Source organism: Diplotaxodon limnothrissa, linkage group LG7, assembly GCF_057381915.1.
Source record: "Diplotaxodon limnothrissa isolate DT_005_m linkage group LG7, D_limnothrissa_male_GT1.1, whole genome shotgun sequence".
NCBI lineage: Eukaryota > Metazoa > Chordata > Actinopteri > Cichliformes > Cichlidae > Diplotaxodon > Diplotaxodon limnothrissa.
The window spans coordinates 65,734,298-65,761,013 of NC_140602.1; the positions used below are offsets into that span (position 1 = coordinate 65,734,298).

The following is a 26,716-nucleotide window of genomic DNA, read 5'->3' on the forward strand; positions in this document are numbered from 1 at the left end:
GTTAAGAGTATACTTTATGCAAATATATATGAGTATGATGAGTGTATTGTATGTATCAGCAGTGAAATATTTTTCAAATAAAATTATTTGTTTCTGTCATCGAGATTCGCCCGTGTTTACAGTCGCTTGCTGGCTTCATTCACAACTCTCAGCCAATCGGTGAAGCCCGCTGGTATTTTTATATGGTGTTGCCATCCAGCTCGGGCAGAATCTGCAACAGAGAAACGCTGCTGCTGCTTCTCCACCGCCACATGCAGCTGAATAGAGCTGAGCGGTTAAAGCACACTTCAGCGGGACAAAGAGCTTGTAGGTTAACCCGAGAGGTTCGTCGTGGTTTGCTTCCCGCGGCCCTGTAAAGTTGCTCAAAGCATGAGCAGACACTGTGGACGCACATTAAATAATCATGGTTACAGTGGAAGCAGCGTATCTATATTTGATCTGTCCAGCCGAGGTTGGGTCGTTTTCCTGTTACTGAGCATTTCTTTCATCCTCTGCCAAAGCTTCACAACACCTCAGATGCCGCTTTAAAAATTGAAAGTAAAGTTTCTTCTTGAGACTCTGCGTGTTATGCGAAGGCATCTGAATTTTAATATTTCAAAACTTTCAGTGCTGCTGCATCTGGAGGGATGTCTTCTAAAGCTGAGTCACTGCACGCCGATCACATCTGCAGGCTTCAAACATCACTAATCACGCAGCCTGGATCAGTGTGCGGCGCCAAGACCTGGACGTGAAGCTGTTATAACAGCAGAAGGCTTCAGCAGGACGGCTTGCATTCAAATGACACAATGTTTGACTTATTAATGAGTGATTAACATGTAAACAGCCAGTGTTGGAAACATCTGAGGTGGAGATTTTAATCACCATAAGCACCTTAGGGTTCGAGAGGACTCATTTTCTGCCATGTATATACTTATAGCCACTTTATTAGGTACACCTTTTCAGCTAATTGTTAATATATACCTAATCTAAGTAAATCTATAATCAGCCAATCACATGGCAGCAACTCGATGCATTCAAGGTGACCTGCTGAAGCTCAAACCAAGCATCAGAATAAAAAGAAAGGTGACTTTTAATGTTGTTGCTGCCAGATGGGCTAATTTGAGTATTTCAGAAACAGCTGATCTGCTGGGATTTCCCCAAACAACCATCTTTCAGGTTTAGAGGTTCCAGTGGTCTCAAGTACTGCTGCTGACCATGTCTACCCCTTTATGACAGGGGTGGGCAATTCCAGGCAATTCCAGGCCTCGAGGGCCGGTGTCCTGCAGGTTTTAGATCTCACCTTAGGTCAACACACCTGAATCACATGATTAGTTCGTAACCAGGCCTCTGGAGAACTTCAGGACATGTTGAGGAGGTAATTTAGCCATTTAAATCAGCTGTGTTGGTTCAAGGACACATATAAAACCTGCAGGGACACCGGCCCTCGAGGCCTGGAGTTGCCCACCTCCAAAATCTGAGGAATGTTTCCAAGACCTCATTAATTCTGAGACATGAAGAAAACAGCTTAAATAAGAAAGCGACTGTGATTCTTGAAGGTGTTGTAAATAGCATTTATTTTAAAAAAACAAACCAAAAAACGTGTTCAGCATCTTTTCTGACATCCTGTGTGCTCGCAGCAGTGATGATGGATCTGTGCAGAGTTTCAGAGCACCGCGGTCAAGACTCAGGAGTGGAGCAGAAAATAAACAAGACTTAAACTAACACCTAACTTATCAGAGGGGTGTACTGCAAAACGAAAATCAGTCTTCAGTTAACAGGTGATGATCATATAATCTGATCCGGAGCAAATTATATTCAGAGTTTTGGTTTAAAATCTGTTGCAAGTGGCACATTTCTGTTTGCAGAGCATACCATCAAGTCCTGCCGTAAAGCTACAGCTCTGCAAACTGTGCATGACACAGTTTCATAGCTCGGATATCCAGCTGTCCAAATAAACAGCAGCACATCGAGAATGCTGAGCTCTAATTTATTAATCCACAGCAGTGTTGCCTTCTGCTGTTTTATTTATATTACTTATACACACACACTATTTATCCCCTCTTTATAATATCTCAGAGTGAGATATATGGCACTCGATCAGATTTGTGAGGAAGAAGAGTAAAAAGCCACATCAAACACCTGGTTTTATGGAAGCGTGCAGAAAATCTGTGTTGACAGAGAAAACTTATAACCACCATTATTACCGTCATCTCTGGGATACTGGGGGTTTTAATTACTGTCGAATCAGCTAACTCAAAGTCTGGCAATGCTGAACCCGCTCTGTAGTGCACCCCTCTGAAGTAAACACATGTATGTTGTGTGAAACGTTGTGACACAAGAAAAAGAGTCCATCTTCACATCAAATTATTGCCCCCCCCCCCACAGAAATATGCAGAGGCACTGAAATCCACTTTCCCAGTGAGGTACAGTATTCTACAACACACACACAGCACTCAGCATTCACACATGTAAAACAGATCTTTCCTCACGTGTACACAAAGGTCCACTAAACTCTCCTTTGGTTGACAAATCAAAGAGTAAACAGAGCTGGGAGGGGAGGTTTGCTGATGTGCTTCTAGTTCTCATTCATTCGGACGCCGTGTGGACTGAAAGCAGCTGCAGCAGAGGTGCAACACAAGGCAAACTGGTGTTTTGCCACTCAGGAGGAAGAGGTGGTGGTGGAGGAGACACTGGAAAAGTCTGTGCTCACACTGAAAGCAACACGCCGCTTAAACTCTACAACTTTGTGCGCTTGCTGACTGCTAAAGGCCAATCACACGTGTGTGTGCTTCATTAGGTGGCAACATGTGTGCAGCTGTGATGAGAATGCAAGAAGCCTTGTTGGTGAAGGTGAAAGCATTTGTTGCTGGAGGTGTGAACACAGAGGTGGAGAGGGGGAGTGTGTAGCAAACCGTCTCATGCAGAGGGTGACGGCATGTCGGGGTCCGGCTCGTAGCGGTAAGTGGCCTGAGTCTGGCTGCCGCTGCTATGCTGCTGCTGGTTGCTGTGTGCGGCCGGGCCCGAGCCGTCCTGAGCCTGCTGGTTCAGGCCCTCGTAGGCCTGTGCTGGCTGGGGGGCTGCACTGCTCTCAGACGCCGGCCCCAGCACCACCTGCTGGGGGAGAGTGTCCAGCTCGTCCACCTGCGGCCCGGGAGGGTGCATGACCACCAGCTGGTCCTGCGGAATGTCTGCGGCCGCCGCTGCCAGGTTGGTGGTCGACTTGGACTTGACGCACTGAAAGTCCACATGCCGACTCTTGCCTTCCTCCTTCTCCCAGGACATCCTGATGAAGGGGCGCTGCACGTAGTTGTAGATGACTTCCGGACGGCCTCCAGGTCGTCGCTTCACCTTCTCTTTGTAGGTCGGGTATCCTGGGAAGGAAGGAACAATATGTAATCGGGACAAAACAAGCTCGAGTGGAGCTGGGTTGCAAAATAGCTTGCAGACAGATACGCACTAACAGCATCTATTGGTTGGAGGATGAGGAGAAACAACTACTCACTACAGGTGCGAGTGCACACAAGTTAATGACATACTGTTATTGGTATAAAACCATCATGGGTAGCCTCCTCCAGCAGTCTGAGCTTAGAGCAGTGTAACTAAGCGAGGATTCAGAGTCACCCGATCCAACCCCAACTATGTTTTATCAAAAAGTTACGTTTTAAGCCAAATCTTAAAAGTAGAGGCTGTCTGCCTCCCGAATCCAAACTAAGCAGCTGAACTATAACTAATGACTCTGTGAGATTCACCATTTGACTCAAACACTGTTTGAGTCAAATGGTGTTTGAGTTAATATAATATGATGGGAAAATAAACCAACAAGACTCTGCTGATGGCATCAAACTAACCTATATTTTAAAAAAAAAATTCAACTTGGATATTGTTAATTACTGATAATTGAAAAAATGTGGGATGTGTGGCCCTGATTCTTTTCGAGCTCCAGCTTTGAGACATGCCAGAAGAAAGTGTTACTTGGCTTCACGCATAGAGGCGAATGTTACTGAGAGTTTTAGCATGAAGCTAGAGCTTGTATTTAACATTTTCCTAAAAGTCATGTAATGAAAGCCACATTTACTGGCATTTTACTGTTGTTGTGGAAATTCTTGCCTCAGATTTGGCCTTTTAGATTTTAACAACCTGTTAAACAACATCATTTACTGTGTGTAGTGTGGGTAAAAACGTCCCTCTGCAGGCCCGCAGGAACGCTCCCGTTTGTTCCTGTGAAACTGTTTCCATGACCTACAACTGTTTTTCCTTCCAGGTTTGCTGTTGTGTTTTTTAGCTTGGTAAATGGAGTGATTCTTACATAGCGGAGTACTAGCTAACATTTATACTCCAAAGGATGCATCGGAGAGCAACTTCCTCCTGAACTACAGGAGGTAGAGCAGGCATAACAAGCCATCATGACAAGTACTGTAATGTGAGCTGAAGTACTCTGCAGACTTTTATGCTGCTTATGACGATTAGATAGCGGTCCATCATAAAGCATCATCAAGAAGGTGACTGATGTCTCCTAAATGAATTCATTCCATCCTCTCCTCACACAGACATGACCTCACCAAGTCACTTGTATTAGGAGACGGTAGATACCAATGTGGTCTAAACATAGAGAAGAACTAGGGCAGGGGTCTGCAACCTTTTACACCCAAAGAGCCACTTGGTTTCCCGGTTTCCACGCAAAAGAAAACACTGGGAGCCGCAAATACTTTTTGAAATCTAAAATGAAGATAACACTGTATATATTGGTTTTTTTTACCTTTATGCTTTGTGTGAACAACTAAAGTAAGTAAGTAAAGTTTATTTATTAACACAAAGCGCTGTACACAAAATTAAAATAAACAATACAATCAATAGACATTATACACAATGTAAAAGATCAAATGTAAATAATGTAAAGAATATAAAATACGTAGATCAACAAAAGGCTTGTTTGAACAGAAAAGTTTTTAACTGCTTTTTAAAAGAATCCACAGAGCAACTAAGGTGTGTTGCTTAAGAAATCCATGAAGTGCTACAGAGAAAATTACATTACATTACAAATATGTATTTTACCTGGTTAATGTGTGTGGCGGGGCGTGGTCTGCAGCGCCGCTGCAGGGGAGGCGGACGCACCTGAGCAGCACCCGCAATCACGCCTCGCCGCCTTAAAGTCTGTGCTCTCTCTGCTGTTGTGTTGGTGTGTCGGGCTGTGAGCGGAAAAGCTACAGCCGGCTGTGTGCGTACAGCAACCGTGTGTGAAAAGTGGTCAATAAAGAGATGCTGAAAAGCGTGTTCATGGAAACATCGTCGGGTCTGCCGTGACATGTTTACAATAAGACTTATGGTCCCGAACCTCTGCGCACAGAGCGTCTGCAAATCGGGGCTTTCATCTTTATGCAGGACTGTAAGCTGTAATCTGTGAGGCGTGAGCGGCGTTTGTTTTTAACATAGTTCACGGTGGAGAACAGCTGCCGACATAATGTGGATTCGAAGATGCATAACTGGGGTCTGGGGTCAAAAGTCTCGATAAATGCACGGCGTTTCGGTGGGTACACCGGTTTCCGCGAGTGTGGCGCTTATTTTGAGCGATGAAAAAATAATAAGATGTAATTTTATTTTTATATTTCAAAATCACAATAATCTTAAAAGTTAAAAAAAGAACTAAACACAAATAAAATACACTTCAGCTAAATACTTCTAATTTATTTTCCCAAACCACCCGGAGCCGCAGTATAAGGACAAAAGAGCCGCATTCGGCTCCAGAGCCGCAGGTTGCCGACCCCTGAACTAGGACAAGAGCTCACCAATTTAATTTTATTTTGAAACTCAAGGGAAACAGGTATAGGGTGAAAAATACTGGGCCCATCATAGGCCCCTGAGGAACTCCACTGACAACTGTGGCTGTGCCTGTGCCAGCCTGGCTATGAAAAAAAGCAGTCTGTAGGAAGCTGATAAGGACTCTTTGTGACATCATCTTTGAAAGCAATTACTTTTACAAAATATTTTACATTGGCTTTAGACATTCAAGGACCAGACTGCATTTGAAGACAAAAACTATTCTGAAAGCCACGAGTAACAAAAAAACCCCTTTGTGGTGTACCTTCAATTCCCAGTCGGATCTTTTTCAGTCCTCTGTCCTTCAGCACCGACTTGGCCACGTCTCTGTTCTCGATGTACTTGAAGAAGCGGTAAAGTTTGGTGCTGTAGATGACTGCGGAAGACAAGAGATACATTCAAAATCGAACTAGTGAGCGCATTAAAATATGAAGCAAAACCGACAACTCTCCGAATGCACGACTTTCCTGCCCTATCTGAGACATTTAAAAGGTGAACAAGAAAAAGCCACACAAACAGAAAGTAAGCGGGAGCTGCAGGAAGTGTTCGTGCCACTGTGGCCTGCTTTCACACACCGAGGCACCTTAGCCTGGTTTCTGTAAAGTGGAGCACGGCCTCCATCAGATTAATGTCACCCAGTTATGAGGCTAACAAACCAGATCAGTGGAGCAGCAGGGTTCACTATGAAATCTTACTCTGCGAGTACTCCTCTCCCATCTGCGGTGGGTACTCTTCGTCCCAGTCCACCACATCGTCGTCAGTCAGCACCACCACGTGACACTCCCTCTCTCCGCTCTGGGCGCTGGCCACCATCAGCGGCAGCACCATCTCCTCCAGGTAACACTCAAACTGATGCCGGGCTCCGTCGTTGGACAGCTCGTGCATGAGGGCGCCTGAGGACGAACAGACCAGACGTCATTGTGGACAGAAAGCAGAAGCCAGAAACGATACTGAGCTGTGATTCTTGCTCTAATCAAAGCAAGTAGAAGACTTTAATTACCCCACATGAACGACTATCTGTATCAAACTTGTTATTGTATTGGATTAATAATAGAAACAGTCGAGACACTCAGATAATCCTGAATAGAAGCATATGGAGGAGCCTTTTAACTGTGGGTTGTTTTTTTAATCAAATTTGACTAACAGTTCTGAAAATGCAGTTTGTGTCCACAGAAGTTATTTCTAAGGAAGACTAGAAGCTTTAGGTGGTGGTGGAGGCACCACATGATTCAACCTTTAGCAGGAATAATTGGAAATCGGGCTGGACCATATCATACCGTTCACGGTAATACCGGTATAATGTTCGGCAACGATAAGAAAATGAAATATCGCGATAGAATATGGGTAAAACGCGCATGCGCAGTGCCTTTGCTTTCATACGCACATGGCGGCAACGGAGAATGAGAAGAGCGAAAGCGGATCGTTGAATGAAATGGATGAACCAGAACTGGTTTGTAAAAATGCTGCAACTTCAGTGGTGTGGAACTGGTTTAACTTTCGTCCGTCAGATACACAACAAAGCACTATTTTTGGTAGCGCATGCTAGCGGGCCGTTGTTATTATCATGTTTTTTAGAAAATACGGCACACTTAAAATCAATCCTTTGATTTTCTGAAAATCGACAGTGCCCCTTATAATCCCGTGTGCCTTATGTACTCCTTGCGGAGTGATACGTACTGTGCTTCAACATAATATTACCTTATTGTGTGTGTATAACCTCTTTTTAAGTTTTGTGGATATTATACATGGTTATGCTGAGGATATGTCGGCCAGTTTCCACTGGAAATGCGTTTTGGTTAAACTGCCAGCAAGGAATTTGCATTTGCACTTTTATATTTTTTTACAACTTTAATGCACATAAAAAAAAACAGCTGCTTGTTTAAGTGAAAATATACTGATTTTTTTTTTGCACTAATAAAGTTGTGGAATTGTAAAGTATTTTGTCTCGTGTCAATTATATCGTCAGTTATGTCGTTATCACAAATTTTCAAATGTATATCGTGATAAATATTTTTGGTCATATCGCCCTGCTCTAATTTGATTTAATCGTTCATTGAATGTCTTTATCAGTCTCTCAGAGTGTTGTGGAGGAATTGTGGCTCACTCTTCGTTACAATGCTGCTTCAGTTCATTGAGGTTTGCGGGCATTTGTTTATGCACGGCTTTCTTAAGGTTCCACCACAAGCTTTAGCTCTCAGACAGATGCCCTCACATTTGACTATAAAATACGCCTCAGTGTGGCTGCAAAACAGGCCCAAAGCATAGACCTCCAACGCTGTGCTGCGAGTTGATACGAGATGTTTGTGCTGATATGCCGTGTTTGATTTTCACCACATGTGGCACGGTGCATTAATGCTGAACATCTCAACTTTGGTGTCGTCGCTTCGAAGGAGATTGTTCCAGTAGAGGTTTGCTCAGATGCAACTTTATCTAAACTGTGCAGCCCTTTTCTTTTCAGAGGGGAGAGGCTTTCTCCTAACAACCTTTCCTTGTTCAGTCTTTTTTATTATACTGTCATGAACTTTAACATTTAACATTTAACAAGCTAACTGAGGCTTGTAGAGCCTGAGCTCTTGGGATTTTTGCAGTTTCTCTAAGCATTGTGCCATCTGACCTTGGGATGTATTTCCTGTGGCATCCACTCCTGGGAAGAACTGCAACTGTCCTGAATGTTTTCCACTTGAGGATAATCTTTCTCAGTGTATAACGGTGGACTTTGAAATCATTAGAAATGGCCTTATAACCTTTCCCAGACTGACATCATGGCAGCAACAGTTGCTGTTCTAAGATCTTTGATGATGATTTACTTCTAACTTTTCAAAAGTGCTCACACTTGCTGATGGTCAGTTAATCAAGTGCATTTGATTAGCAGCACCTGGCTGCTGCTTACCTTCTTAGTTAACTAATTAAGTCTCTCTCAGACTGTGGGCTTACTTGTGGATCCTAGCGTGTATACCAGTAGAATGGGAGGCAGAGCCGTCAGCTTCCTTTTGTGGAACCAGCTCCCAGTTTGGATTCAAGAGACAGGCACCCTTTTTACTTTTAATCCAAACTTTCCTTTTTGATAAAGTATACCGTCAGGGCTGGATCGGGTGTCCCCTTTCACTCACCATGTGTTCATGCACCACTCTGCATTTAATCATTAGTTATTATTAATCTCTGACTCCTCCCCCTCACACCAGCCAATCATCTTGTCATGTGTTGTTGCTCACCTGTGGTTGTATTTACTTAATGTTTATTAAGATTTAAGGTTTATTAATTAATATTTGTAAGCTGTACTGTGACACAAAAGATAAATATCAGCCAGTGACATCGGTAAATGTAATCTTATTTGCCAGTATCACTGAACAGGGTATTCTGATACTGAGCTGATATATCAGTACATCCCTGGTGTTTCTACCTGGAACAGCAATCAATTGAAATCAGAGACATGCTGACTGAAAAAAAGAACTCTAAAAAGTAGAATTAAAAAAAAATCCCATCCTGTTGTGGATTAATTAACTTTACCAGCTTTGGCTTGTTATGTGCCTGCATAACAAGCACTGAATCTCACAGCTAATCATGACCTACTTTAGAGCTCAGCATAGAGCAGCAGCAAGCAGCAGGCTGCGCGCTGAAGCCACTCCTCCCACACACTCAGACACACAAACAAGAGGCACAGCCATGCACAACGACAACAACAACAAACGTGCATCACACGCAGCATTGTCACAAACCAGTACAATGTAGCTGTGCAATAAATTTAAGCAAACAATGTTATTTCAGCTCTTTCTTTTTCACAATAAATCAATCGCATAATCTGCTCCACATTCAACTGATGGCTTCAGTAAAGGACAGTGAACAATATCCAGCCTGTTAGTGTGAAATTATTGCTTTCCTATTCCTGAAGTAACTGCCTGTACCCATGCAACATGCAGAGACGTGTACTTTTTCCCATTAAAAAACAAAAGAAGTAAAAAACCAACACACTCACCAAACTGTGCACTGACAGAAGGAGGAACTACATCAGTGTGCATGCAGTAAATCAACAGCTAGCCATTTAGATACTCACTGAGGTCTCTGCACTTGATGGTGCTGTAGTTGAAGGAGATACAGAGGTAGTCACATGCCTCCCTCAGCTCGGGAATGGAAACGCCGTCAGGGCAGCGGATTATCCCCGACTTGTAGTAATCCTGCCATTTTCAGCGGCGCGATCGCACACATAAATGGACGGAGCGGTGGATGTTCATGCACGCACATGAGCAAGGGAGAAAAAACAAGGCGCCATTATTAATGCTGCTGCTGCTGAGAGAGAGCGAAAGAGAGGATGAGGAGAGGGGGGAGGGAGGGATGGAGAGCGAGCGAGTGGAGATGAAAGTAAAAAGCAACGTCACAGAGGAGAGAGAGGCTTAGAGGAGAAAGGGTGAAGGGTGATGAAAGTAAAAGCTTCCGACGTCAGCCTCCCTCCCTGCCCCACTTTCCATCCTCTGTCTGTCCCTGTGCACCCTCACGGTGGCTGTTACCCAGGAGACTTTCTACTGATGGGGAGAAAAAGAAAGAGTGGAGACACTCGGGGCACACAGGACAGAAAGTTCTGGCACATCTCATTTCCTGCTCTGCCTCATGTCTCCTTGTGTAATTCCCACAGACATGCAGGCTTTTGCCAAAATCCATTATACCACGACCACAATCGAGCAGCTTTTCGCCTGTTGTTACTAATGCTCTCCCAAAGAGAAGAGGCAAACACATAACATTTTACACCTGCCACAAACACTTTTGGAAGCAGACAACTTGGACGGCTTTCAGAATATTTCCTCTCCTCAGGCTGCTGTTGTGCTAATGATTATTTTGCTATGAACAGATGAAATCAGCATTAATGAATGAGCATGTTCACTGCGGTCTGTGCACTGGGTGCTCTTTCAGCTGGACAGTAAATAGTCCAGGAAAAAGAAGCAGCAGTATGCTGTAACACATACCAAACATTTCAAACCACAACTGTATTCATATCTGTGCATAACAGTCTTTACGTTATCTCACATTATTTTCACCAGCAGTTCCTCTTTCCGTTGTACTCTCAGATAAAAACATGCAACGTGACACCTGCAGTTTTTTCCCCTCTGTAAAAAGCTCCACTAACATAAAAGTTTCCTTCGCGGCCTTACGAGACACTTTTACACGATCCAGCAAACCAGACAGTCCTGCAGCCTCTGGGTCAGATTCACCTTTTAAAGCTGGCCAAGTTTCTTTCAGAAGGGATCTTTGTTTTCAGCTTGTTCGCACAGTATTAGCATTATAAGCCAGCTTCTCCCATCAAAGCATGCCCCAAGGGGCTGTGGGTTCTCGACGTGTTGAGTGCTTTTGCAATAGTTTATACTGACAGTTTTTTTTTTTCATGTTGGGGGTTAGTTGTCAATTGGTGCATACAAAAAAATCCCTACCTCCCGCTCCTTCTTTATCAGTTTTGCTTTTAATTACGGCCGTCGACGTGTCACGCTGTAATAATTCTCCCCTTCAGTTTTCTTTTAGCAGAAAAGAATTTAAGGGTATAAAATCTGACTTGATAAATACCTAAAAACTGATATGTGTTATTTTTCTACACTTAGCCACTGCAAAACTTTCATGACAAAAGCAGATAAATGAGGGACAGTGACACCGGTAAATGTCACCTTATTTACTAGTTGCTTAGCAGCTGATACGCAACAAGACACTTGGCTGATGTATTTTTGCATCCTCACCGGAAGTACTCTGCTGCACCTGGCACAATTTAAATTCTGCAGTATTTAATTAAAGTGATTCTTTCTTTCTTCGGGCAAAACAAATGACAAAAGAGTAATAATCTATGTTAGAGGAAAGAGCAGGAAGCATTTAGTTCCTCTCTCTACATTTAACTGCAATGCCTCAACTTTAATTTGTATTAGACGTCTTTAGACGGCACAAATTGACATTTTAGTGATACTAAAACTCACCTAGTACAACTGCACATAGGACTTTCACATGAATCTACCTCTGAGTGTGAGCGTGTTAAACTGTTATCCCTGTTACCTGGTGATGGGCTACAGAATGAAGAAGCAGACAGCTAGTGTGGGGACTAAAGTGCATGGTGTGGTATTGTGCTGGTAGTTTATAGGTGCAGTGTGTGAAAAATACGTGGAACAAGCAGTAATATGGTAATATTCTTGTTCATGTATGTGGTGACTATAAAAATAATATACAAAGAAATTATTTGTAGTGAAGCGGAGTGTTAAAACAGATGAAAATGTCCACTGTGGCGATTTTTAATGCTACTTCTTCTTCTTCTACTCTACTCTCTACTATTCAAGTCAATTTTAAGCCAACCAGCATTCTACCTGTGGATAAAGTCCCTGCTGTCAGGCCACCCGCTTCTAGCATTTTGGAGGACTGAATGTCTCCGTCACACAATCCCTCTCTAAAAGGGACACAAATGTAGGACCATAAATCATTCGCAAGAGTTGCTGAATTGCAGCAAAAGCCCCCAAAATCTTAGCAAGACTATACCAGGATAGGTGGATATGACTGAACTGCACTGCAATGTACGGGTGCTTCTATTTAGCCCACATCATATGAACAGATGGAAGAAGAGCTTCAATTTTAAATAAACTCCCATCAGCTTCTTATCCTCTGCAACCCACTAGAATATGCCAGCATGTGGCATACAGGTCTGACTGTAACTATAGGATCCCACCAGAAACAGACACTTTACTGAGACTGCAAATATTCTCAGCAGATATACGACCCCAACTTTCCTCAATGAGCCGTGCTTCTTAGAATAAAAAGAGCTGATGTTGTGTCTTTAGGATACAACATCAGCTTGTTTGAGGTACTTTGCTGCTTCTGTAATTGCAATCCCTGTGTGGGTAACTACATATTTATTTTAGGACCTATGATAACCATAATAAATGAGAGTTTAGATCATGCAAATAATCCAACGTTTTCAGAGAGGTTCTGGGCCCCAAACACAGGATGGAAAAAGAGAGAGAAAGGTTACAAAAAAGAATGAATATGCCGAAATAATCACACAGAGAATACAAGAGAAGACACTCATTGGGTCTGTGGTTAATAGATGGGAAATGGAAAAGTCTGAGACAAAGTCAGGGAAAGAAATGACAGTGAAGCAAACACTAATGAGAGGATTACACAGAAAGTGACCGACACACAGACACCGTGTACATCCTTTCTCACCAGGATGGCTCTGAAGACAGTGGAGCTGATACCATCTGCCACCTCAAACTCTCCTTTTTCATTGGGCCGAGTGAAATTGTTGTCCCGCCCAGAACCGAACATCCTGAAAATACACGGCAGGGTTTTTTTAATGACTGCAAACAACGGCTGAACAGATAAATGACCATCTATCTGTACTGCCATGCTTTGTGTTCATTAAAATGCATAAGCTGCTGATGATATACCTGGCCTGTGTTATCTCTATGCAGTTATAATCTAACAGAGAACTTCTTTTTTTGCCCGTCGTCTGATTTTCAGAGTGACTACCTCAATACTTATTTTTGTTGGTAAAATAATAAAACTTAAAAGTTAATGTGCTCTGATGTGGTCTGGACAATTACCTGCCCAGCATGGTGTTAGGCTGAGCTGTGAAAATAGCAGGATCCACCACAAATCGTGTGTTGTCCACAATGAGTGTTACTCTTTCTCCCAGTCTCAGCCCACTGCGATGTCCTTCTTTACTGCTCAGGTCATAGATGTAGATCATATCAGAGGATCCTTGGCTCAAAGTTTTGGAGTGGTGGTCACCTCCAGGGGAAGCCAGGGAACGAGGTATGTGTCCTACGTGGGAATGGGGAAGAGAAACCCTGGGTGGACGTGGGCTGGAGGACCTGGATGATGAGCCTCCTTCGCCACGTTCACGGTCTATGGATGGAGAAATGTGGACAATTAATGCAGAGAATATTTGGCCTGCTTTTACCATCTACAACAAGCACCTTTATCCTCCTCACCGTGCTGCCGAGTGGGAGAGGTAACATTCCTGATGCAAGGCGTCAACTGGCTCTCTCCCCGCTCATGGGAGGAGTCGCGTGAACGATCGCTGGAGCGCCGCCGCTGCTGTTCCCGGTAATGTTCTGCTCCTCCTCCTCTTTCTCTCGCACCGCCACTGGCACCGCCCCCGTACAGACTCATGGTCCTGACCTCCGGCCGCTGCTGGTGGTTGCAGTCCAACGCTGACACACCACACTGCTCACTTGTGAAGAGATGGGAGGAAATCACAATGACGCACATCTCGTAAAGTTCGATTATTAAAAATAAATAGTAATAGGATGCAGTAGAATAAAACTAGAGAAGATTAACAGAGTTTTTTTAGGAACACTTGATGCCTCCTACAGTTATACATGTCAGGTCAACTAGCTACAGCTGTGTAAGGTACATAAAACCCTGCAATGCTTTTAATATGAAATGGATGCAGAACATGTCGAGTTATGCGCTAATAGTGTAATGCAGTAACATGTAAATGACCGCGAAAGTGCATCAACACAAAGACTGACTCGTACACTAATTAACCAGGTGAGATTAGACCTCGAGTCCTGACTCTAATATAAGCCAGTTTCAGATTAAGACCTACGACCTTCTCCAGGTGAAGCCAATAAATGCCCACATACTTTTAGACTAATTAAGGCTATTATTGTTTGGCTCCGTATATTTATCTCTATCACTTCTGTGGCTTTTATATACATAAAAACAGCATAATCCTGCATTTCTTTACTGTCTTATGGAAATCCATGATTGCAAAGATTAAACAGGTTTTTTTAATTTAATGAGAGCAACTGCCAAATACTGGTTCTCATAAATTAAGAGTGGAATCAATACAAGTCAGAAATTGCATTACTTTGTTTGTCCGCTGCAATGATGACCTTCATCTGCCCTTCTCATTTATTCCTTAATATTTAGAGCAACTAGCATCATTTCATTAGAGCAAAACGGAAAATATAAGAAGATTTGGTATTAATTATTAGGTCGCAAAACTTTAAAGTATACCAATCTCTAAAATGTTTATCCCATATATATACATATATTAAGCGTTTCATTAACTGTGTCTGTAGCTCTAGAAAAACACCTCATATCTGACAGCTTCTCATCGTCTTATACTTCATGGAGCTGAACAGTGAGTAGATAATCGAGCAACTCCATAAAGGTTTTTATATTTAAAGCATCCCTTTAGAAACTCATTCAAAGCAGCCATTCAGGTTTGATGTGCTCAAAGCTTCGAGTCCAAGTGGGACGGCACTAATGATCGCACAGAAACCCAAAGTACTGATGCGTGACTTCATGGAGCGGCGAGGCACATTACTCTGTGCGTCGACTGCATCCTCTCTAGACTCATTCACACTGTCGTGCAGAAATCGCTCGAGGAGCAAAAGAGTAGTTTTTTTACATGCCGAGCCGCGGGACGAGAAAAGTCTGCAGTCAACTCGCGTGAACCCCAACAGGCCCTAAGTGCTGCAGAAACACAACTGCACCAAACTGTGAGCACCACCGACCTCAGCCTTCAGCTACAGGCACACACTACATCAGCATCAATTAGAGGGTGCATCCATGTGAAACAATCTGAGTGAGACGAACTCACTTGGCTACAGGACAACAAAGAGAAATCGTCTTGATTGTTTATTTGCTCCACAAGCTGGTTTTTCACAGGTTTTTGACAGATAGGTAACGACCGATCCACCTTGCTTCGGAGTGAGCGATGCTTCCTTGAGTGTTTTTTCCAGAGACAGACAAGCAGCCCTGAGAGAGCTCTTACAATATCTGCCCTCCATTTCAGAAAGGAGTTAAACACACAAGCTCCTGCGTGCATTAATGCACTCGAGAAATGCAGAAGCAGGCACGCACACTCAAGCGAAAAGCAACTCGCTTCCATTATTGGCTTCAGGCTTTCATTGTTTTAAGACTGAAAGAGAAATACTTGCAAAAACGGATCTTCAGTCATGTTAAACTACATGACAAATACCAAATGTAAAGCATTATCTATACTTTTACATATATAGGTGCTCATATTAAACACTGACAAAGTTTCAAAAAGGTACAAAACAATCCCCAGGAGCCCAAAGCTCAGGTTCAGATTGTTCTAAACACTGTTTCAGACATTTTATCTGCTCGTGAATCTTTGTGATGTCACAGAGCAGGGATTTCTCACTCTATCATTATTTTGAACTGTTAATCATGCAAAGCTATTATATGAGCTGGACACTAGCTTAACATGTCCCCTTCAACCAGATCTTAGAGATGTGAACATCAATTTTCTCCACATTCTTCCCCAAAAAAATACTAAAATTCAGATGCCGTCAGTACATTCTGTTAATTTTAACCCAGGATCAACAAATATGGATTCGTTTGAACTGTGAATCATACAAAGCTGCCTTAGGAGATTCCCAAAATAAAAAGATGGAGCTAAAATGAGCTTACACAGAATACAGGTGCAGTACACTGAGGTCATATAATGTAGTTACAAGCAGACGAATAGGATGAATAGGGAACATAAAATCTGCTTGGATAGCTGTGTGATAATTATATCACTGCATTTACTATTAACACAGGTCTGTACCAAACGGTTAATGACAGTATTGATTAATCTGACTCAATTATTTATTTGTTTGAAAGAAAACTTGAAAAGGACTATAAAATACATGAATGTCTTTAGCCTAATAACAGTCCAGAACCTAAAGGTTGACAAATCACTGAAGTGTACAAAAATGTAACCAAACAGTTACTAACACAGTACTGTACTACCAAAGGTTCTGATAATTAAATCATTATTTAGTTATTACTGATTGATAACTCTGTTAGATGTGTTGATGAATGCACCCATTATAGATCCACTGCGACAGTACAGCTGGCTCTTTGATCAATAGCACTGAGCTTATAAGGCAGAAACAAATCCAGGTCTCAGTAATGAAGAGAGCTGGGTCTCCCGAGAGGAGTCGCTATGAAATATGATGATGACCGTCTACTGGAGGTGATATCATCAGAGAGACATAAAATGGAAGAAACAGGCTGACTTCTTCCATAAAAAAGACAAGGTCCTGTAAAAGTGGCTTCAACTCTGACAATGACAACACATATAAGTTGTTACATTAACATACACTAAAAAGCGTCTGGTCTGGATTTCTAACATGTATTCTGTTCAGTCTTTTCAATTTGAACTTGAACATGATCATCGAGGAGGACAACATTTAGGGCATCACTCAAACTGTACATCAAAATAAAGATGATAACAGAGAAGAGGTGAGAGTGTCTACTTATAGTAACTAGCATCCACTGCCACAATGTGGGATACTTTTATTTAGGATGTGAATGTGTTTGAACATTCAAATAATCATTATTCTTAAATGAAATTGTTTGTGGGGACATTTTTTCACTCTTGATGTGACATAACACACTACAACCATGAAAAGGTGGCAGTAAAGCACAAAAAAAGGAAAAAGAAATCAAATTTTGGAATAAATGTCTACAGTATTTTTGCTATTAAAACCCATCCAAACTTTACATTACAATAGTTTTGATTTGTGGTCACAGGCAGCAGTACTTCAATATCTGTGCTTTATTTGGTTTTAGTCTTTGCGTAAAACAAAACAAACAACAGCATTTGTGGCGTGAGCTCTTTTAGTCGAGTGAATACACCAGGAGAGAAATCCATCTTTTGGAAGTTTTCTCCACAGGAAAGCTGTGAATAGTAACGTCTCTTGCCTCGTTTCCTTTCCACCTGAAATTACAACCTTTAAAAAGTGCACTGTGGCATTTCTGGATACTTTGTATACCCCAGACTGTTAGATATAGCAACTCTATAACTATAACTCGGGAGTGCCACCAGGGATTTGTCATCAACCCAGAGTGGAGGACTGCACACTCCAAGTACTGTCGCCCTTTGGATGGTTTTATATACATCTAGGATAATTCAAATAATGACAGCACTTTGTGTTTTTAACAAGACACTAAGTGAGGAAAATCACTGGGGTTTATTCTAGAACCAAGGGTTAAGTAAGCTGTTCAATAACACAGCAGAACTGAACTTTATTTCCCTGCACCATGCCCACTAAACAGGTTTTGCATGTTTTGGCAGAGCTTCAAAGGCTGGTAATTAGAAAAGGCTCCCTGGATGCCGGCTGAGATCTCAGCGTGCCGGACAGCCGGCTTGCTGCTGCTGGTCAGACGGGTTGACCGGCTGGCTGACAGACTGATTGAGTGGTTAATTGGTTAACTGTCTGGCTGGGTCAGCGGGAGGGTAGACCATAATGTCAGAAGACAAGCAAACTGATAAATTAAAAAAAAAAAAAAAAGAATTCTCCGCAAAAGCAATGCAGCAATGACTTGCCTCTATGGCGATTCAAGGTCATTTATTCATTTTACCAGACGGCAACCCATCAGTCTTGTGAAGCAAAAAGCTCAACTGTTTGCGCACAAATTTCTACAAATTTAGCATGTCTAAAATAAAAATAAAAATTTAAAGCCATGCACATGGAGATAGTTAACTTCTCAAGCAGGATAACCTCTCAGACATCAAAGTGGAAACAAAAATTAATAATAATTTCCGTATTAATACAGAGCTGCAGACTCCGCCAGTGTCCTTGAAGGGAAGGGTCACCATAGTAGCTGAGCAAAAGGAGAAACGGGTGCAGACACACACAAAAACACCAATGTCTGAAATGTGAAAAACACCATTATTCATACAGAGAGCAACAGCCCGGCCCGTTATCCAACACAGCATACCTCGACTCATGACACGCTCATTAATAATGAAGTCTCCTTTTCAAAAACACCACAGTTAAGAGTTCTGGCAAGATGTGGCTGATTATGTAATATATGTATTTACACCAGTGCCTGACACAGCATGAATCTCCAATGGGATTCTAATGCTTGGCCGAAATTGGAAATTAAGAATAAAAGCGGGTCTTGCAGCCAAACAGGCTGCCAGCCAGCAGCCACACCAGCAGAGTGGAGGGAACAAAGGAACTGAGAAGGCAATACTTCACTCAGGGCAGGCAGATCCTCTCATCTTTCACATGGCAATGCAAGTCTACAGAAGCCACGATTTCACACAGACAGGGCTAACATTTCACTTGTCTAATTTCCTGCTACTGGACACCCCTCCCTCCCCCCTCCTATACCACCATTTCTACTTTCTTATTCATCTCAAGAGGTACATTGGTTCTGTGTGTGCAGTTTTAATGCAAGTCAGCAACCCATCTAAGACACAGTAAGACAGGCAACGATGCATGGCGTCCTGGCAGTCTATTAAAAGCATGAGGTGAGAGCCCCAAGTGGTGAGGGTCCAATCTATTATTTAGGGGCAGCTGACACTACTGATGGGCGAAGGCAGGGAAGCTGCCCTGTACAAAATAAATCCAACAAAGGGACAATTAATTAAAAATGGGAATTACCATTCATAACAAGGATATAAATGCCACCCCTTGCCCAGGATGAGTGGATGTGAGACTACCATAAATATCATTATATCATCACACACTCCACAGAGTCCCATCAAGGATAAACCTCCTGTCACTGCTCTTCCTTTTTGGACCACTATTATAATTCTTTTCATGACAGGGAGGCATACCGAGAGCAGAGCACTAACACATGTAACACAATGACAGAGCTGAAAAGCCTCGGTGCTTTGAAAGCCGACGTGCACCTACCGCTCGGTATCAGAGGGCCAAGTGAAGACAAAGCAGCAGGGAACGAGCTGCGGGATGACAGCGGCACAAAAGCCTTGCGCTCCTCCGAACAAAGCGGGCTTGCCGGCAGCTTCAGCATCCTCGCTCATTACTTTCCAACTTCATCAGCATCGTTTCACACACACACACTCAGGCCAGACTTAACTCGCTGGTTTAAAAAAGAAAAACACAAATAAAATCCACCAAAAGCGTTTAACGTGTCTGGATGGCGAGGGGGGGAAGACTCGCTCGGGCTAGTCATTCAGAGTCACCGGAGGGACCTTAAACTGTGAATGGCCGCGTGCTTCGCTGAATCAGAGCGGTGCTGCCTTCACGTGATCCTCGTAAGTTGCCACTTCTCAGGGCTCCGTGTATTTTTTAATTTTTTATTTTTTTTTTTGGTTTGCTTTTAAGTCGTTCTTTCTTTGCGCACAACAATTATAACGATTTATTTGTTTGACATTATATCGTAAAGAAAATTTACCCTGGCTTATCCAGAAGGTTACTGAACTTTAAAAATTATTTTCAAAACTGTGATATTATCTAATAAAACGGAAATCCTCCAGTTTCCCATTCCTCATAAATATATTTGAAAAACCGCAAATGAGATTAATTCTTCAAATTTCATAGGCTCTGGATCCTAGTTTGATGAAGATGAAATGCAGAGATAACACAGCCTCTTTTATACTTAACCCTTCGCATGAAATAAAAATGCATTAATACGCTTTTTTTTTCTTTTTCTTTTTGTTTGTGCCTTCAACAACTTCCAGTTTGAAGTGACTGAAGAACAAACAGGATGAATTCCTGGATAACAACATCATTAGCAGAATCTCCCTCACTGTGCTGAATGCTGAACTACTGAAACAGCAGAAACCCTGGACTTGCATCTGAAAGCAATATATTTTATCTCCTTGCTTTGTTTCTTAATTTGGTAAGTTTAGTCCCCAGGCGTTTTATAACTGGATATTCTTGTATTTTGCTTATTTATTGTTGTCTTTTTATCTCTTATTCCTCCATTTCTTTTTGCCTAATATATTTCCTGTGGGGGAAAACTTGTTTATTGTGCCTTGTAAATGGGTTAAAAATCTCTTTAGATAGGACCACTAAGACATGGAGCTACTTTTGTAATTATTACTACATTTTACACATACATTTTTTTAATCTTGCATTTCATGGGCACTGACTGTTCAACACAGCCTACTTCTATCTTCAGCTAGATGTCTAAGGCATTACACCTACTTAAGTGCTGCATACTACAAATGCTAAATTCTTTATACCCAATTCGTAACTCTTGAACTTTCAGCAACCTGGCAACAAATCTTTTTTTTTGAGTCTTGCATAGCCTTTTTAAATATTCTTAACACGGTGGTCAGATAATATTTGAGTTGAAGAAATGTCAAGAAAACATACACTCACTGGCCATTTCATTTGGTACACCTGTTTAGCTGCTCGTTAACACAAACATCTAATCATCCAATCACGTGTAGACATGGTAAAAAACAGTTAAACTTGAAACCAAGAATGAGAATGGTAAGAAAGGTGATTAAGACTTTGTTGGTGTTGATTTAGAGGTTATCAGTGCCAGACGGGCTGGTCTGAGTATTTCAAAAGCTGTTGATCTACTGGGATTTTTTCACCCAACCAGCTCCAGGTTTAACGGAGAATGGACTGAAAAAGAGAAACCTTCCAGTGAAGGCAACGGTAATTCAAATAATCACTCATTACAGCCCAGGTATGCTAAAAAGCATCTCTGAATGCACTACACGTCAAACCTTAAAGCAGATGGGATAGAGTGGTAGAGGATCACAATGTGTGCCACTCCTGTCAGCTAAGACAGCAAACTGAGGCTTAATTTTTGCTGCAGGATTTGGGCAGCATAGTCAAAATTTGACGTAAACAAAATTAAAGCATGGATCCAATCTGCCTTGTATCAGTGGATCAGGCCTCTGCTGGGATATTTTCTTGGCACACTTTGGGGACCATAGTCCCGTGTATTGTTAAAATACCGCAGCTTACCTGAATACTGTTGTTGACCATGTTCATGAAATTCATCAAAGGGGTTTCTTAAACATGACAGTGAGTTCACTGTACACAAATGGCCTCCATGGTCAGTGAAGCACAACTGACAAATCTGCAACAACTGTAAATATGACATGTCTGTAAAGAGTCACCCAGGTCATGGTAATCTAAGTCTTTAAAAAACATAAAGAAGTCCATTCGCTTTTCTTTCCAAGCTTCCTAGAGTGTATGATATGACAGCATTTATCAAAGTCTGAGGAATGTTTCCAGTACTTTGTTGAATCTGTAGCATGAAGAATTAAGGTGGAGAAGACTAAATGTCAACAACATGTACCTTGTACATTGACTTGCCAGCTGCACTACTTAAAATTATTTGCTCATGTTTGTGAACACAACTTGCCACGTTTGTTCTGCGAGTCAGCAGATATTTTGTGCAGAAAGTTCAACACGTCACCATCGCAACCAAGAAAACTGAGTTTTAAAGCAGTGTTTCTCAAACACTGTGCAGCGGCACATAGGTGTGCAGTGAGAAATGATCAGGCGTGCCGTGGAAGGTTATCTGGTTCCACCTGATTAGTACTCTATAACAGCGGTCTCCAACCCTTTTTGCGCCACGGACCGGTTTATGTCCGACAATATTTTCATGGACCGGCCTTTAAGGTGTCGTGGATAAATACAACAAAATAAAACCAGTACCGGTACCCCCCAAAAAAGATTTACTCATAACACACGGGAAAAGACCCAGGGAAAGCGAGTTAACGATAAAAACTATTAAAAAAAATGATAAAAACCGATAAAACCCGGAAACCATTAATTTCACATCCGAGCCTCAACTCTCGCGGACTGGGGTTGGGGACCGCTGCTCTAAGCCATCGGAGTGAGTAAGGGGCAGAACAATTACATTCTCTTCCACTAGAGGGCAGTACAACTACCTGCTCTAAATAAATCAGAATCAGAATACTTTATTAATCCCTACGGAAATTATGTGGGTTACAGTTGCTCCGAGACAGTAACAGTAACAGACTAAACTATTTAAATAATACAATATGTTACAGAGTTTACAAATTTAAGAAATAGTACTAATATATAAAAATCGCTCAATTATAAATATCAAGAATATTGACAAAGAATTACAAAGCTGAGAATATTACAGGGGTGGAATATTTATGATTGACATTTGACTCTAGCCTGTGAACTTCTTTTGGACACGTGTGCTTGTATTTGTCTTACTTTTAACTTTTATACTTTTTCAATTATTAAACTTTATTCAACAATAATTTATTATGTATTTCAGTGGGAGAATCTTCAAATCTTTAACTACTTCCACATACTCACCTACGGACACCATTCAAACAAAGACAAGACCCGGGTCTCTAAGAGTTACCGCTGCATTGACATGAGTAGCAAAGGGGGACAAAACCTTGTTGTCTCTCAGCAGCTTTCAAGCTGGAAAAGTGCAAGATCACAGAAACATCAACACTAATTACATAATAGTGATGCTGTGAGACGACGCAGTGTGTAATAGCAATAGATAAATATTTAAAAAGAAAAAGTAGTCAATCTGACATGTGTCCTGGAGAAAATTCGGACCCAGCTGAAGGCCCTCGCATGAGTAGTGGTCAGGAGAAATCTTTTTGAAACCTAGTCCTGGACACTTACCGACAAACCCCAAACCAAGTTGTCTGTAATGTCAATTAATAAAATTAACTACATTTTATTTTAAAAAAATCACCGGTCTTAGCTGAACTGTGTTCTCTGATATGAGCAACAAAATAATTAATTCCTGCATCCTCCAAATGTGGGCGTAAATACTAAATTCAGTCTACATGCACACAAATCGGTACATATGAGACTGAACGGATGATGATGCATGTTTGTGTTTGACACCGTGTTAAATTTTTATATCGACCGTTTCATCAGTATACCTCGGTATACTCTCACGGTCTTAGCACTGACAAGGACACTAGCAAAAATCAAAACTCGAGGAAAAAAAACAGTCAGGAACGATATGAAGGGAGCAAAGGTCTGTGGCTATTCCCTTTAACAGGGGTTGTCTTGTTGTTGCCTCTCCTGTTTGACCTGTTGTCACTTTCATCTGCACAAAAAAGCAGGTTAAATAGTTTCACAATGATTTATGTGATCCATGAGCTGACTTTGTGTTATGCTGTGATGATCCAGTGTTCCCTTAATTTTTTTGGAGCAGTGTATATAGCTAATCCATAAAGGTTTTAGCCTGCAACAAGACTCTTCTTACTACTTATTCTATCTCACCCCTATCCTTAGCATCCTATTCTGCTGTCACGGCATCAAGACACAGTTCATTAACCTCCAAGATAAGCTTCAAAGCGCACTTATAATAACTCTCACCATCATGCACTGATAAGACCATTCCTCAAAGATCTGGACAACAGCAAAAATCAATACAGACAGCCTTCCTTGCATTAACAACAGCACTACCGCCTCCTCATCTACGGGAAAATTAGCTGTTTTTGCAAAGGTCAACTCCCAGCTCAGTAATAAATTTATGGATCCAGAAGTAGTGGAGCCATCAAACTATTTCACAAATATTCACTCACTCAAGCTGGGATTAACCATTACATCACCTGTCTGTCCATATGGATTGCAATGTACCCTGCTTTCATATCGCATAATGGTGAATTATCACATTAGCTTCTTATTTTACAGCAACTACAAACAACCACCCACTACAGAGTTTTGACACTTAACAGAACTACACTAAACACAAAGTGCAGCTCCAGCTCAGCAAAGAGTTGAGTTAATATCAAATTAAGTTGGTTAACTTTAGTTGAGCTGCGTAATCTGATAAAATTATAAGAAACCAGGTTAGCCTATTAAGTTAGCGCTTACAGCATCTCCTGACTGCTAGGAGCTAACTGCTACCAGAAAAAGGAGTTTATAAAAGCTCCCTGTTACCTTTTTGCGTTACATTCCGATTTGTAGTCGTGACAGTTGCTTAAACAGCCCGCTGCACCTTTCACCGAAGATTGGAGAGGCAGAAAAAGACGAGCGTTTTTGTAAGAAAACCCTCTGTAGACAAACTACTGTTAGCTTGAGGACTCTTTGTTTTGGTTTGGGTGAGCGGAGTTAGCGTGGAATATCGCGAGAAAACAGTTCAGCGTGCTGACACAGGCGCACACTGCACATAATAAGAATTACAACAATGACATGACATTTAAATATTTTATTCCGTTTATTCCACTTCATTAGTGTCATACTTCTTACTAAAGTCATTTAAACTATATTTTTTATATTTTTGAAGTGCATTGCAGCCTACTTATTTATTTTGGCTTTGCAGTCAAAAGTAAAGTAAACAGCGCGCAAACCTGCAATGCAATCATATAAATTAATTTATACATGTAAAAATATATGAAATTAAAAACACGACACATTTGGTCCAAAATTTTATCTCCTTCAAGATGTAGAAGTCGTTTTTATGAGTGGCCTACACACCACCTGTCATATAAAAGTGCACGCACAACAGGGAAGCTTTGCCTAATCCAAAAAAATTCATAAATATCAGTTTAATAAATAAAATCAGTCTAAATAAATAGAGTAAAAATGCACACTGACAGTAAAGGCAGGCTAACACTTATAAAAGAAACAAGAATCTACAAAGTAGCCTCAAGTTTTGCACCGTGAAGGTTCTGGAAATGTTGCTGCGGTCATATAATAATAACAATTTAAAAAAAAATCTAAACTCATTCTGACTTGAGGAGCTCGTCCAAAACGTTCAAAGCGTGCTGGATCTCATCAGAAGTCAGATCGCTCAGCTCGTCCAGCTCCTCCAGACGCAGCGGCCACCTTCTCCTCCTCCGGCTCGCCGTCTCCCGACTGCTGTTCCGGGCCCCTGCCGTGTGGATACCCCGGAGTCTCATCTGTAGCCACTCCCGGCGCTCCTGCACCTGCTTGTGCTCTCCGAGGTTGTGCATGAACTGGACCTCACTCACTGTCCTTTTACTGTGCACAGATATGTGATATAGCTAGGATCTAATAGTGATGAACTTGTTATGGTGAAAAAAAAATCATCTTAAATGGTCTGTGAGGATTACCTTAGTGGTCGTCCTTGACAGTGAACGGAGAAGTGTAAAAGGCAGAGTGAAATAAGTAGAATCTTATAGTCAGTTTTTCCCATTTTGATTACCTGTTAAAAACAAAAAATACAAAAAGAACAAAACTTCAATATTTTTTTTAAAACTGCCTGAAATGAAAAAAATATTTGACCTTTAGTCTTAAAAGTGTCAATTTATTTTTAAATTTAATCTACCTTGAAACCACTGCATCCTTTATCTCAACATATATTAATTTTATTAATGTATTAATGTATAAAAATGCTAATATATTACAATAAAGCTTACACAACTAATAACTTCAATTAGATTCAAGCCTTAGTGGGCCTCCGTTTTAGCCCAAGTATAGCCCAAGATGAACTTACCTGTGTTGTAAAGTGAGTCAGCCTGCTTTGGTGGTCCGCTCCTATCAGTTATGATTAGACCAGGACTCCCCAAGTTCCTTTTTATATCCTCGGGCTCCTGCCATTGATGAGCTGCCTTCATTATTGCTGTTGATGTCACACCTCTAGCTCGTGGAGGGGGCAGAAGAGGAATGACAACACCGCCTCTGAACTCCAGGCTTTCACTTTTGTCATACGAGAGCAAATAAATGCTTTTGACCCCAAATACCCACACACACTTATTTTACACGCACAAACTTTTGTCAGAATGAATGCATTGTTGGTATATTGCAGATCCATTAACTACTTTTATGCACAGGGATTTTGCGCCTGGAGACATTTTATCTATGTGACTGTGACAGTGCAGTTTTTCTAACTGGCACAGAATCGTGTTATGAAGTTACTTATTGTAATAAGATGATGGTAGTGGGACTACACAGAGGGTCTTGTTTCAGGGTCCAAAACTACACATTCCCAAGCTTCAGTTCAAACTTCTCTCCACATTCTCAATTTAGCATGCTTCTCTTTTGTTTTTTCTTTATTTCTGTGAGCCATCCAGATCTATTAGTTCACATCTGAAGTGACCTTTTTTGTCTGACTCCCGTGCGCCTCACAACAATAGCAGCAACATTTGGATGGGTTTATGACCCTCATTGACTTATAGGGAGTCGCCCTGGTTACGCCGACTTCTTACCCAAGAATTAACATTATCTTAATGAGTTTGTCTCCCAAAAAAAGAGCTTTTGCACCAAGTTGACGTCAGAGGAAACATCCTGAATCA

At 41.6% G+C, this 26,716-nt stretch overlaps 2 protein-coding genes across 2 annotated transcripts; both read right to left on the reverse strand.

Annotated features, from left to right (window-relative positions):
- Positions 1-1,543: 1,543 nt before the first annotated feature.
- On the reverse strand, positions 1,544-24,716 carry LOC146629572 (BTB/POZ domain-containing protein 10-like). The gene is made up of 9 exons (XM_085357141.1): positions 24,701-24,716; positions 24,399-24,510; positions 13,743-13,984; positions 13,353-13,656; positions 12,973-13,075; positions 9,845-9,965; positions 6,489-6,686; positions 6,059-6,169; positions 1,544-3,350 (listed from the first exon to the last, which is right to left on the reverse strand). The coding sequence occupies exons 1-9, from the start codon at positions 24,714-24,716 to the stop codon at positions 2,896-2,898; spliced, it is 1,662 nt and encodes a 553-aa protein (XP_085213267.1). The 3' UTR covers positions 1,544-2,895.
- Positions 24,717-25,183: 467 nt separating this feature from the next.
- On the reverse strand, positions 25,184-25,617 carry LOC146629573 (parathyroid hormone-like). The gene is made up of 2 exons (XM_085358719.1): positions 25,535-25,617; positions 25,184-25,442 (listed from the first exon to the last, which is right to left on the reverse strand). Exons 1-2 carry the CDS (start codon positions 25,615-25,617, stop codon positions 25,184-25,186), a joined length of 342 nt encoding a protein of 113 aa, XP_085214845.1.
- Between the last annotated feature and the right edge of the window lie 1,099 nt (positions 25,618-26,716).

Excerpts from the sequence above, each read along its gene's own strand:
- LOC146629572 (XM_085357141.1), bottom strand. Across the intron at positions 6,687-9,844 it reads CATCAAGTGCAGAGACCTCA|GCGCCCTCATGCACGAGCTG; the intron begins GTGAGTATCTAA and ends GTTCGTCCTCAG. Across the intron at positions 3,351-6,058 it reads GATCCGACTGGGAATTGAAG|GATACCCGACCTACAAAGAG; the intron begins GTACACCACAAA and ends CTTCCTTCCCAG.
- LOC146629573 (XM_085358719.1), bottom strand. The coding sequence starts at position 25,617 with ATGGGAAAAACTGACTATAAGATTCTACTTATTTCACTCTGCCTTTTA. Across the intron at positions 25,443-25,534 it reads TGTCAAGGACGACCACTAAG|TAAAAGGACAGTGAGTGAGG; the intron begins GTAATCCTCACA and ends ATCTGTGCACAG.